This window comes from Xyrauchen texanus, chromosome 20 (genome assembly GCF_025860055.1).
Source record: "Xyrauchen texanus isolate HMW12.3.18 chromosome 20, RBS_HiC_50CHRs, whole genome shotgun sequence".
In the NCBI taxonomy this organism is placed as follows: domain Eukaryota; kingdom Metazoa; phylum Chordata; class Actinopteri; order Cypriniformes; family Catostomidae; genus Xyrauchen; species Xyrauchen texanus.
The window spans coordinates 21,993,453-22,007,414 of NC_068295.1; the positions used below are offsets into that span (position 1 = coordinate 21,993,453).

Below are 13,962 nucleotides of genomic sequence, written 5' to 3' on the forward strand. Positions count from 1 at the left end.
TGTGATTCGCTTTGCTCTTTCTTTTTTGAAAGGAACTATTACAGCCAATAGATTTCAAATATATTGTGATGGTTGGAAACAATTTTGTAGAGAGCAGGGACTCGGTCATAATCCCTTATTTCCTGAATGGAGAAATAGCTGAGTTTGGCTGTAGAGGATGGAAAAATGACATGACATATCCAATAATGTTCATTCTAAATATACAGTATAATTCAGGTGTACAATGGAGCATAAATCAAATACCTCATAGCAGTAAAGAGAAACATGATCCTTCACCGCAAATAAAACATTTTGTGCTATACATTACATTCTTAACTTTGCTCCAAATTTTTATTAGACCATTTATTCTGATCTTTTTTGTTGTTGTTCGTTTTATTTAGTAGTTTTTGAGCCTATTATCTTATAGTTGGATGTGCTTAGTTAAGATGCAATGCATTGTGCATATACAATGATGTTCTTTCAGATGTTCATTGGAATCAACAACAGTCACATTCCTACAAATTATTAAAGCTGACTTTTAAATATGCAGAGACCACAACAAGCAAAGCCATTCGTAGGTTGATTTCCTTCAAAACATTGTCTTTGTGGCGCTATGAAAATAGTGCGTCGTTTGTTTTGAACATTCCGACACAGCAATATTATCTCAAATCAATGCCTTGAGTTTGACGCGAGACTGCATGTTTGATCTACGGCAGACGGGGAAGTATTCAGGAAAGCTGTTTAAAAACTATGTTTATTGCAATGACTGAAAATAATTAATCTTGCAATTTCATTTGGTAGTGTTGGTGACAAAGAAACTACACACTTCATTTTTAAATATGACAAAAACAAAGTCAACTTCATCCCATTATAATACATACCGGCCACGTGTTTGAAAGAACAAGCGTTGTATTAGCAAAGTTTTATTACATTTTTCTTTCTGATAAAAATAAAGAGGGGCAGCAATCGATAATCCAATTAAATTCCAGGTTGTCTTCTAGTGTCCTTTAATTCATAGTATATCAGCAAACAATCAAAATCTTTAAAGACTTTATAGGTCAGCAGCACTAATCCTGTGAGATTGTCTCCTGGGCATAGCGGCATCAGAAACACTGGCCTTCAAAGGTTCTGTTTTTGGGCCTCTCATTTGAATTCTACAAAGCTTGCTTGATTGAGTCCTTAAGTGCCTGTTACTTCCCTCTTATCTAAAGAGATTTAACATACCCTGTCTCTCTCTTTACTTTCCGTTTTGCTGAGTGCGTGGTCAATAAATTGAGCTCCAGGCTAGAGAAACTCTGAGAGGTTTAAAGTATGAATGTCAACATTAATCCATTTCCCCTGTTACCTTGAGAAGGTTTCATTCTCGTTTTCTCTAGTTGGTGGCACTCTAGAGCGGTCTTCCAGTTGAATATCTACTTGGTCTCAAGCAAACCTTGCTGCTGTGGTGTAATACACAAAAATGAATATCATACATTAACATTCTTGACAACATTATCCTACAACAAAGGCATAGTTTACCAAAAAATGTAAAATCTGTTAGCATTCCCTCATTCTCGTGTTGTTCAAAACCATTATGACTTTTTTTTCTAATGTGGAACACAGCTACAGCCTGAGTTACTGTTCACTTTTCTTGTGTGGAAAAAAGATGCAATCCAAGGGAATGGTGACTAAGGCTGTCATTCTACCTAAAATCTCAATTTGAGTTCCAAAAAATAAAGTCATATAGTTTTTGCGCAACATAGGGGTGAATGATGACCGAATTCTTCGTTGAACTATCTCTTTCTGTTTGACTCCTATGGCAGCTTTTAAATATAGCATTTTTACTCATTTTCAATGAAGACATTGGGACAGACTTATGAATATTCACCTGATCAATTGCCAAAACCATTTGTCCAGCTCAAATGCTTCTGGACATAATCACTGAATGTGTCTACAATGGTATAAGCATTCTTTGGATGCCATCTTGTTTTTTAATTGACATCATTAAACATATGAGTCTTATTATGCTTTGGAGAGAAAAGAAAAGGGAACATCATGTAGCATTTGTATTGTTTTATTGTTTTATTGGATTCATCTTGTAATTGCATGTCAGCATGTTATGGTTTTAATCCAGCTAATAAGGGGCCTGTAAGATGTCAAGGCTGTTTTCTGATCTGCAAGCTCTGTTGGTTTAGCCTGAAAGCAAACACTTGACTCTTAATAATTTTTACAAGGCATGCGGTGTCAATGTCTCAGAGCTTCATTACCGCAAATGTTTGCGAGCATGCATGATCTCACTGATATGACAATTTGTGCCAAAACAGATGTCAATTTTAAGTAGATGGTTGCAAATAAATGCTATAGTTTGTTGAAACTTTGCTTAATATTGATATGGGTTTTACCCTGTGAAAATACATTTCGGGATTAAGCCCTCAAGTGTCTGTGCTCCCTGCAGTCTGCACAATTGCTCCCATCTCTTCTAACACAAGATAACATTTCCAAAATAAGCGACTTAATGTATCAATTAATGTATTTACATGCACACCAATATGCTGATACAATAATTATCTTATTCAAATCATCTGATTATTCTCTGCTTTTGGCATCAGAATGTAAAAAGTCATGAGCACAACACTTGCACACATTAGATAAGATGGCACAATTCCAGGATGCAAATTGTACAGAAATTCATCTTCTTTCGGCTGTTCTCGTTTGGAGGGATCCACATCCGTGATCCATATATTTTTCTTGGCACAGGTTTTAGTGAATCGGTTTGTTTGGTTGATTCATGTAGATGAACCTTATTGTTTGGGTGGTTTACGAAGAAATAATTTTAGGTTACAAACTGGTCATTTCAAGGCTATTATGCTGTAAATGTGGTTTATGAGGACCTTTCTAGTGTCCCCATAATTCAAATAGTTTAAAAACTTACTATGTTTTTATTGAAAATGTAAAAATGCAGAAAGTTTTTGTTAGGGTTAGGGGATAGAATGTATAGTTTGTACAGTCTAAAAATAATTATGTCTATGGAGAGTCCACATAAGGATAGCCGCACCAACACGTTTATGTGTGCGTGTGTGTGTGTGTGTGACCAGCGCTAAAGTAAACAGACTTGGTTGTGTGCATCGGATAATCACGCTCGATCAACATGTTTTCACTGTGAGTATACGCGTTTTAAACTGTTTAAACAAAATTGGTGCTTTTGTGATAGTGGAGCTGTCTGTCAGAAAACAAATGTATTATATGCCTGAAAAGGCTTTTTGTGTTAATGAAAACCGCATCTGTACCCAATCAGCAGATGTGGCTGCGTGCATGGGAAGATTACATTTAGATATGATGACTGCGCATATACAAGCTGTGAACGGTTAACGTGGGACTTTGGTGACAATTTGGCTGTTTGTTACATAAAAAACATTATGTGCTTGAAAATACTTCGAGTAGCTGTTTGTATGCTGAATGACAACTGTTACTAATGTAAAATATGGCAGCACGAACCAGAGGAAGATCAGGTTTTATGTACTGACTGTGCTTCTAAGAGCTGTAAACTTTTTATCATGGTACTTTGGTGATGAGTTGAATGTATGTATATAAAATACATTTATTCTGTGTTTTAAAATACTGTATGAGTAACTGTTTGAGCGAATATAAATAACAGACGCTTCACCAGCGCAGCATGTTTTGGCGCAAAAGCCAATTTGAATCTGGCAACTTCAAGTCAAGTCAAGCTTGTAACGTAACTGGCTGTTGCAGAAACACATATGTGTGACGCTAATCTGGGGGGCCCAGTTATTGACCATCACATATGTGTGATGGTACGTATGAATTGTTAAAGTAAACTCTAAACCTAACTGGCATTCAAATACAAATGTATTTTTAGAGGAAAATGGAACCTCTGAATCACACTCATCACTGATTATGTGAACACAAAAACTTCCTGGTTTCTAAACCTCCAGTCATGCCTATTGTTAATAGCTTAGTGTGGCTAATTACAGGAGGCATATTTTTGTTACTTATGGGGTGTCCAGGAATTTTACAGGGCCAAGGTGGCAACCCTACTCGATGAAGGAAAGCCAATTAAAGCCTTGCACATTGTCAGTTTAAGCATAATCTGTGGAAGATCGTGCATATAAACACAAGTATTACATTTGTTCCCCTAATATTTTGGTGAAAATGTTATAAGTACTTGCCTCCAATAATACCAGCCTGGGGTGGCCTGTTTGTACTGAGCAAATGCTGCATGTCTGCTTGGCCCAGAATAGGCAGCACATTTCAAATGATATGTTTAGGCTTTTGATCTACAAGTCCTGATCTAAGTAACATGCCTTGCAAAGGCTGATGAGGGAGTGGCACATTTGCAACCCCCAACTGTAGAGATGCACAGCATCAGCCAATTGGTTTAGCTGCTTCCCTGCGATGAGAAGGGTTTTTCGTTGGGTGAATGAAGAGCTTGTTTGCATTTTACTTTGAATGTCTGTACAGTGTGTCATCATAGAGTTCCTCTATTCCTGATGTTCATTCCTGTAGCATAACGCTGTGGTTTCCACCACACACATCCTGCTATTGTCACTAAATGTGACTAAGTATGTACATTTGGACCACATTTTTCCTTGTAGATTTTGAGCCGTTTTTAAAGGCATAGTTCACCCTAAAAACTGAATATTCTGTTATCATTTACACACCTTCATGTCATTTCAAACCTGCATGACTTGCTTTTTTCCATTGAACACAAAATTAGATATTTTGCAGGAGTTTCATAAAATGACTTGTCACCATTCACTTTTATTGAATGGGTAAGAGCAACTTTGATATTCTGCAAAATATCTCCTTTTGTGTTCCACAGAAAAAAGAATGTCAAACCGGTTTGTCACTCCATTTTATCTTAATGCAGGTGAAAATCTAAAAGCGATAGTTCACCTCAACATGAAAATCATTAGTCACGATTCACTTTCATTGTGTGGAAAAAAAGATGCATATAAGTGAATGGTGATTAAGGCTAACATTCTACCTAACATCTCCTTTTGTTTTTTTACTGCAATAGAGGAAGTTGTACGGTTTTAGAATGAAACAATGGTGAATACATAATGAGAGAATTTTCATTTTTGGTGATTTCTCCATTTAAAGTCAATTTGTATTGTACATTTTATCTCTAGAAAATTATTTTTAATTTCCAGAGTGCTAAAAATGTATTCTGATCACAGATCATGCTTGTGTTGTCATGTTTGTGGGTCGTGACAGATATAAGGGAGGAATATGGCAGATTCAAAGGCCAATAAATGTGACTTTTGTCCCAGACAAGTTGGTACAGCCTGGACCCAATTCCACCAGCCAATTATTCCCTCCTCACACTGCCTGCTGCGAGCCCTCCTACAGGCAGCTGTCCTTCCTGGTGCCCAGTGACTAAATTTGACAAAAATAGGAAATCTCTGTAGAGCGCTGCTTGTAATTTAATCCAAAAGGTGTTTCTTTTTTGAACCGAGTTTAACACAGTCTCTGTAATGCGAGTTTGGCTGCTGCAAATGGAATGGTAATTGCTTTTCGCTTCCCAGATATGTGAAAGGACACATGAATCATCTCCGGAGAGGGATGGTTTTCAAAACCATCAGCGCTGGATATTTTTTCTTTCCCCTGTTCTCATCCTCAGTCACCACCATCACTCACCTTGACAGGGAAGTCATTAAATTGGTGATGTTGAATTCCTTTTACTTTTTTGTCAGGTTCACTTATTCCTTCAACCTTGAAATCTTCTTTCTTTCCCCACAAAAGCAGCTCTATTATTGTGAGACGAGGTCTTAATTTTTATGAATTTCAAATAATTCCAGCACACATATTTAGAAAAATGAACATGTTAACCTGTGTCTGTATTATAGAAAATGTAAAGAAATGTGTATGTAGAATGGCAGGATTGATGTTCATACTTCATGCCTAAGATAGCAGCACAGTGGCCTTCTTATTTATAGCTTATTTCTGTGGAAACAGTATTATAGCCATACCACATTACAGTAGTTCATCTTCCATGAAAAGCTGATTCATAATGTGAAATTAAGCTGAATACTCAATGTCACTTGTATGTATTAAAACATCACTTTTTATTTACTGTATATCACAGTTTGTGTTCATCTCTTTGCTTAAAGAGTTAGTAAAATCAAAAAATTATTTTTCAGTCATTTCACAGTCATTATTTACTCACCATACATTGTTCATAACTCATGTTAATTGTTTTTTTTTTTTTTCATATAATGCAAAAGGAAAACTTTTTAAGAATCTTCAATTATCACTTTTCCATACAAAAAAGTTCTAAAGTGGCCACAAAAAACACCATTAAACTATCATAAGTGACTATTCCAAGACTATTCCACATCTTCTGGAGCTACCCGATAGTGCTGTTTGAGGAACAGAAATAAATGTAAGCTGTTATTCTTTGATCATCTGCAGTGTTGTGTAAGTTATACAAAAAAAGTAATTAATTACTCTTTCTGAAAAGTAATTGCATGACTTATTACTAATTACTTTCTTAAACCCTTATCAACCTCGACCAGATGAAAAATACAAGGATAGACATGAAACCGTTCTTTTAATTCTTTCATATCATCACAAATGTATTATTCATGAAGGGGACCGCATTAAATTAGAAAACATTATTTTAACATTCAACATTACATTTCAATTTATTCAGCAGTTACAGAAATACTCAAACCAGCCCATCTGGCACCAACAATAATCAGCCAATCATGTGGCAGCAGTGCAGTGCATAAAATCACACAGATACGGGTCAGGAACTTCCGTTAATGTTCACATCAACCATCAGAATGGGGAAAATGTTGATCTCAGTGATTTGGAGGGTGATGCCAGATGGGCTGGTTTGAGTATTTCTGTAACTGCTGATCTCCTGGGATTTTCACACAATCTGGCTGCGTGCATCGGATAATCACGCTCGATCAACATGTTTTCATTGTGAATATACAAGTTTTAAACTGTTATTGTGGTGCTTTTGTGATGTCTGTCAGAAATCAAATGTATTATATGCCTGAAAAGGCTTTTTGTGTAAATGAAAACTGCATCTGCACCCAATCAGCAGATGTGGCTGCAGGAATATTTTAATATAGACAAACGATTTGTATTAATGGTGTTTATTTTTTTTTCATGTTTATGTAAATACAGAAAAAAGTTTGTCCCCATCAAGTTTCCATCTGGATAATCTGGCCCCTGCAAGTAGTTGTTGAAGAGCCTTGGTATATGGGTTTGAAACCGCATAAGGTTGAGTAAATAATTTTTCTGTGAATTATTCTTTTAAATGTTTGTCCAGAGCACTGCTCTAGAAAGCTAGAGTTGGGGCTCAGTAAGGGTGAGGAAGGTCAACACCAAAGCTCTAGAGTAACTCATTCCCATTGCACAGTGAACCAGCACTTTACCTGCAGCACACAAAGAACCATCCAACTTATTCTTCACTACTGACATTAGTTAAAATTTGCATATTCACTTATTAAAATGACTGTTGCCTGCTGACTTTGTTCTGCTCCATTTATTATTTTGTTCTGCCTCTGCTTATTTAGTATTTATACAATCACTGACAAAAAATAGCCAGTAGAAGGTCAAGCAAGTCAGACTTGCCATTTTGAGAGAGCGCAGCTTTAATGAAGGATGCAGTGGAGCTGAAATACTGGCTCAAATAAAACAGTGGGTGATCTGAAGCTACTCCACAATAAGATAAACTCATGTCTGCATAGAAGTCAGCATCTATGCTGATGCGATGTGGCCAATTGGCACAGTTGACAATATGAGTGATGCCCAGATCAGCAAGCAGTCCTTTATCACGAGCCGATGATCTGAAACAAATAGCTGTTTTAACATATAGTAAAAAAACATTTGGATACTTCAGTCACACTTAAAATGAATATCATTGCATTAGATTCAAAACATTAAAACAAGTGGCAACTGCAAACAAATTATGCTTGTCCTTTTAGACATTTTTGCAATTAAATATACCAAACTGTTCCCCGGTTGATTTTTTTGTGGATGTCGGAAGTCATTTCACCTCAAGTTTACACAGGTAACTACAGGTGTTGTTCATCACATTAACTATGCATGTTACACAAAGTTAACATATTCCGTTAGATTACTCAAGGTCAGTAATGTATTCTAAATACTTTGGATTATTTCTTCAGCACTGGTAGTTTTTTTTCACTTGTTTTGACTATTAAAAACTCTGCCAGTACAGTAAGACAAAATACACATGTTAAAAATACATTCTCTGAAAAACATAAATATCTTATGCAGTGTTGTTTCTAAAACAAGACAAATCAAATTGATCTTGTTTTAAGGATTTTTAGATATTTTTACAGGAAATAAATGTAAAATTATTATCAAGAATATGATTTTTGCCTTACTTGAAAAAAAAAAAAAAAAGAAAGAAATTCTTATCTAACATGATTTTTCTTGATAATTATTATTTTTTTTAAATATGATCGTGTCTGGTAACATGTGCATGTAAAATGGCTAGAAATAGCATTTTAGCTTAGTGTAAAGCTGACAATTTACACAAGGTTTATTTCTATTTCTTCTACTCCAAACTTACTTCAAACTTACTTCTCTGTCTGCTCATATGAATTTAACACATCATAAGAAAGTGTTTCACCGCTGTTCAAATGCTCTTTGGATCCCATTATTTATATGTATAAATGTTTTCCATCTGAAAGGACTAAATATTAAATGAACCAATTGACAATAAAATGCAATGTAATCTCTTCAGTAATAAAAATAATTGTAGTGGAATACAGTAATTTATATTTTGTATTGTAAATACGTAATCCAGTTACATGTGTTTGATTACATTATTTACTTGCATAGATTAAATGTAATGGAATAGTGCTGGCAGAAATAGGAAAAAAAACTACAAATTGTGAATACTAAAAACATAGTGGTTCAATACTGGTCGGGCCAGACATGAATGACAAGTCTAAAATGATGAATATTTTCATTTTGTTTGTTCGTAGTAATATTATTACACATATTAGTCTGACCTTTTGACCTTTGTAATCCTGCTTATAATATTCATAGACATCCTCTTTTAAAACAAGACACCACATACTGTAATTCTCACTCCTGTACCCCTGCATTTAACACATTTTAACTCATATTACTCATAATGTGCTGAAGCTCATTTTGAATGATCATTAATATTGTTAAAGTGGGTATAATTGTGATCATTAACTTTTAAACTAAAAAACAACAATACTGTGGATTACAAACTCACAAACACCCAATGTAGTTTCTTCTCTATTTAATGAGACACCTGAGCTTGTTGTCTATCATACTGAATGTTTGAACAGTTCTTGAAGGTCATCATAGAGAAACTTTAACTGAGGAAAACCCTTGTTAACAGCAAATGTATTCATAAATTAAATCCAGATGGAACGATTAACAAAGGTCATCTGTACTATTTGTATGGTGGAGTTTTAGTAACAAGTCTGAAGTATAACACTAGGTAATACACCATCACTGGTACAAATGTTAATGAAACAAATATCACTTAAATGTCTACAGGTTTAACAAAGCAAGTACTAACAAAGTACCCCTGGTTGGGAATCACAGATTTCTGCCAATCTAATTGCAAAAAATGTTTGAAGTGTTTCAGAAGGAACAATGTGATAAGATTTTTGGTCTTATCCACTGGACTAATGATTTAATTGCTAGAGTATTTCATGATATTCTTGACTGTCCACCAATGTCATAACAAATAACCTTGGGCCATGGCAGAAACCCTTAATATGTTGGGGTATATGAGACCCATTAAAATAAGTCACTACAGGGGATCGAACCTAAAGACATTTGGCTATGCATTGCTCTTCCACCTTCCCATGATAAAGAGCAAGCCACAACCATCTCATTTCACTCCATTAAAAAAGCCAAACATGCTTGCTGGCTTATTTCGAGACAAATTCAAAGTATGTCTCATCTGGAAGATATTTAAAAAACTGCCATTTATTTTGTGACCCTGCTACCCTTTGGAAGTTATTTACAATTTATGAGGAAACCCTTCAATTTTGCCTTCTGATACCCACTTTGCCACTGCAGAACCAGGGGTATTAGCAAATAAGATCTAGGCCAATAGAACTAGCACAAAGACGTGAGGGTGGAGGCCCTTGAAATGGGATTCATTACATTGTTACCAAGTTTTCAGTTACAATTTGTTAGCATCCAGTTTTTTCTTCCTCTCTCGGACGATGCTCATGTCAAGATGTCGAAGTTGGTTAAGAAAGCCAGAATTAGGACAGATGTCCCTGTGTTGGCGTACCGCTTTAATGGCCTCCATTAAAGTCAGATCCTCACAAATCATGAGAAAGGCCAACACCAGGGTGGCTGAGCGACTCACTCCCATTAGACAGTGGACAAACACTCTTCCTGAAGAACAGAGTGCAAGACATTCAGCTTAAAGCCTTGGACCAGTGGGTAATATGGTGATGTGCAACTTTTTTTATAACAGTATTTATTCAAAACCTTAAATAATTATGGTACATTAACATACAGACATGTCAGCTATACACTCACTGAGCCATTTATTAGGAACACTTTGGTCCTAATAAATTGCCTAAAATGGTCTTCTGCTGTTGTAGCCCATCCACCTTAAGGTTCAACATATTGTGCATTCTGAAATGTTATTCTGCTCACTACAATTGTACAGAGTGGTTATCTGAGTTACTGTAACCTTTCTGTCAGTTCAAACCAGGCCATTCTCCCTTGACCTCTCTTATGAACAAAGCTTTTCTGTCCACAGAACTGCCACTCACTGGTTGTTTTTTTTGTTTTTGGCACCATTCTGAGTAAACTCTAGAGAACTCTGTTTTGCGTGAAAATCCCACGAGATCAGCATTTACAGAAATACTCAAACCAGCCCATCTGGCCCCAACAACCATGCCACAGTCGAAATCACTGAGATCAAATTTTTTCATATTCTGATGGTTGATGTGAACATTAACTGAAGCACCTGGCCCATATCTGTATGATATTATGCATTGCACTGCTGCCACACAATAGGCTGATTAGATAAACACTTGAATAAGCAGGTGTACAGGTGTTCCTAATAAAGTGCACAGTGAGTGTACATGCAAGTAGTATAGCAATATGAAAATACTGGAGATTCTTTAAAGGTGAAGTCGCTGTGTCAGTCTGGTTGGGAGTAATTTTGATAGTGCCACAGAGCCACTGTGTTTGGAAAAGTGGAAATGTCATGTTTCCTTCAGCTTAACTCACCGTTTTTTGACAATGCAGCTCGAATGAACCTTGCTGCTGGATAGAAGTACACACTTATGGAGAAGTCTGTGGAATCATCAGCCTCCACTCCATAGTAATCTATAGACATGTCTCTGTAAAAGCGAGGTCCAGTGTTGACATGAGGGGGTCCACTGGCAGCATTCACAATGTGTGTGATCCCCATACTGTACAGCATTGGCTTGTCTCGTGCCGCAACCCTAAGAACACAAAAACAAATAATATCTTAAGTACTGTAAACTATTAAGAGCCTTGTAATTTTCCTAAAATGCCCATCACTAATACATCACATTGATGGGCACCTAGTATCTACTAAACACATATACAATGCGAGAGTGAATATGATCTCTTATTGGTTGTTAGATGACATATTAGATGTCTGGCTGTGTCATGATTTGCTTCTAACATGTGACACTGCACCTTTATATGCAGCCTGTTGCACTGTATATGTGTTTCTTGAACGGTAGACTTATTGCCTGATACCCACTCATTGCCAATGTACACATTAGGCCACACTTGGTTGACATGTCCAGTGGGCCGTCTGTCAGCCAAAAGGAAGTTCTGCATTTCAACAACAGAGGGTGTTTCATAGGCACAAAACTCCTTGTGAGACATCCTGGAAAAAAAGAAAAGACCCAGATTTAGTATCCTGTAGGATATTTGGTTGCTGTGACTTTTCCAAGTTGGACATGCTCCTTGACCAACATATTTCTTTGTTTTTGGAGCAACATTCCTATCAAAAAAACATAGACCTTATCCTATAGCTAACCATAACTCCTGACCTAACTATTAGTTCTAGGGTGATGAGAATGTTGTTGAAGTTCCAACCCCAGTCCTAAACCTAAACCTAATCCCAAACCTAACCTTAACCCTAACCCCCAACCCTAGCCCATACTCTACTCTACCCTAACCTAACCTTAACCCTAACCCCATTCCTAGCCCATACTCTACTCTACTCTACCCTAACCTAACCTTAACCCTAACCCCAACCCTAGCCCATACTCTACCCTAACCTAACCTTAACCCTAACCCCAATCCTAGCCCATACTCTACCCTAACCTAACCTTAACCCTAACCCCAATCCTAGCCTATACTCTACCCTAACTTAACCTAACCTAACCTAACCTTAACCCTAACCCCAATCCTAGCCCATACTCTACCCTAACCTAACTTAACCTAACCCTAACCCCAATCCTAGCCCATACTCTACCCTAACCTAACCTAACCTTAACCCTAACCCCAATCCTAGCCCATACTCTACCCTAACCTAACCTTAACCCCTAACCCCAATCCTAGCCCATACTCTACCCTAACCTAACCTTAACCCTAACCCCAATCCTAGCCCATATTCTACCCTAACCTAACCTTAACCCTAACCCCAATCCTAGCCCATACTCTACCCTAACCTAACCTAACCTTAACCCTAACCCCAATCCTAGCCCATACTCTAGCCTAACCTAACCTTAACCTAACCTAACCTTAACCCTAACCCCAATTCTAGCCCATACTCTACCCTAATCTAACCTTAACCCAAAGCCAATCCTAGGCCATACTCTACCTTAACCTAATCTAACATAACCCTAACCCTAACCCCAATTCTAGCCCATACTCTACCCTAACCTAACTTAACCTAACCCTAACCCCAATCCTAGCCCATACTCTACCCTAACCTAACCTAACCTTAACCCTAACCCCAATCCTAGCCCATACTCTACCCTAACCTAACCTAAACTTAACCCTAACCCCAATCCTAGCCCATACTCTACCCTAACCTAACCTTAACCCTAACCCCAATCCTAGCCCATACTCTACATTACCTAACCTTAACCCTAACCCCAATCCTAGCCCATATTCTACCCTAACCTAACCTAACCTTAACCCTAACCCCAATCCTAGCCCATACTCTAGCCTAACCTAACCTTAACCTAACCTAACCTAACCTAACCTAACCTAACCTAACCTAACCTAACCTAACCTTAACCCTAACGCCAATCCTAGGCCATACTCTACCTTAACCTAATCTAATATAACCTTAACCCTAACCCCAATCCTAACCCATACTCTACCCTAACCTAACCTAATCTAACATAACCAACCCTAAACTAAAATCTTACTGGTTGATAGGAATGTTGTTCCAGCATCAATAAGGATGTTCATTCAGCAACATAACCTAATTTACAGAAATCACAGTCATTGTTCATTCAGTCATACCACACTACTACCTTTTTAACATGTTTGTGCATGTATGTGCAAGTGTGGAGCAGAAAAAAAGAAAGCATATGACCATTTGTTTTAGATAAAAATTGCAGTAAGGCTTCACAGGAACTTAAAACGACATCATTTGATGGCAAACAGACATTACAGGCACATCGCTGTTGTGTATATTATCATGTTAATAGATATGGCATGCAGTTTAGACACATTCTCCATCCCTCTTTATTTCAAAGGGCCCATCAAACTATTGAGCCCACCTGAGGCCATTGCTTGTTAAATCTTCTGGTTGCTAGAGCTTGAGAGCACATTGACACTTCACTCCAGCTCTTAACATCATTAAAGTGAACGCTGAGGGCTTTTTATGGAAAATCATTCACTCAATAGCTGTATGAAACACCAAAAGGTTACCTTCTAAAAGCCTTGAAAAGTTCTCCTTTTGTGAACTTAAATTTTTTCCAGCCAGTGTTTCTTTCTTTCCTCGTTCTCAAATTGCCTGCTCTTCTCTTCTTGGTCAGGGACGTTGTC

At 37.1% G+C, this 13,962-nt stretch overlaps 1 protein-coding gene across 1 annotated transcript; it reads right to left on the minus strand.

The window, feature by feature from the left end:
- Positions 1-9,250: 9,250 nt before the first annotated feature.
- On the minus strand, positions 9,251-13,962 carry LOC127661094 (dual specificity protein phosphatase 13-like). The gene is made up of 4 exons (XM_052151657.1): positions 13,846-13,962; positions 11,711-11,839; positions 11,206-11,423; positions 9,251-10,356 (listed from the first exon to the last, which is right to left on the minus strand). The coding sequence occupies exons 2-4, from the start codon at positions 11,836-11,838 to the stop codon at positions 10,136-10,138; spliced, it is 567 nt and encodes a 188-aa protein (XP_052007617.1). The 5' UTR covers position 11,839; positions 13,846-13,962; the 3' UTR covers positions 9,251-10,135.

Excerpts from the sequence above, each read along its gene's own strand:
- LOC127661094 (XM_052151657.1), bottom strand. The coding sequence starts at position 11,838 with ATGTCTCACAAGGAGTTTTGTGCCTATGAAACACCCTCTGTTGTTGAA. Across the intron at positions 11,424-11,710 it reads AATGTGTACATTGGCAATGA|GGTTGCGGCACGAGACAAGC; the intron begins GTGGGTATCAGG and ends TTGTGTTCTTAG. Across the intron at positions 10,357-11,205 it reads AGCTGCATTGTCAAAAAACG|GAAGAGTGTTTGTCCACTGT; the intron begins GTGAGTTAAGCT and ends TCTGTTCTTCAG.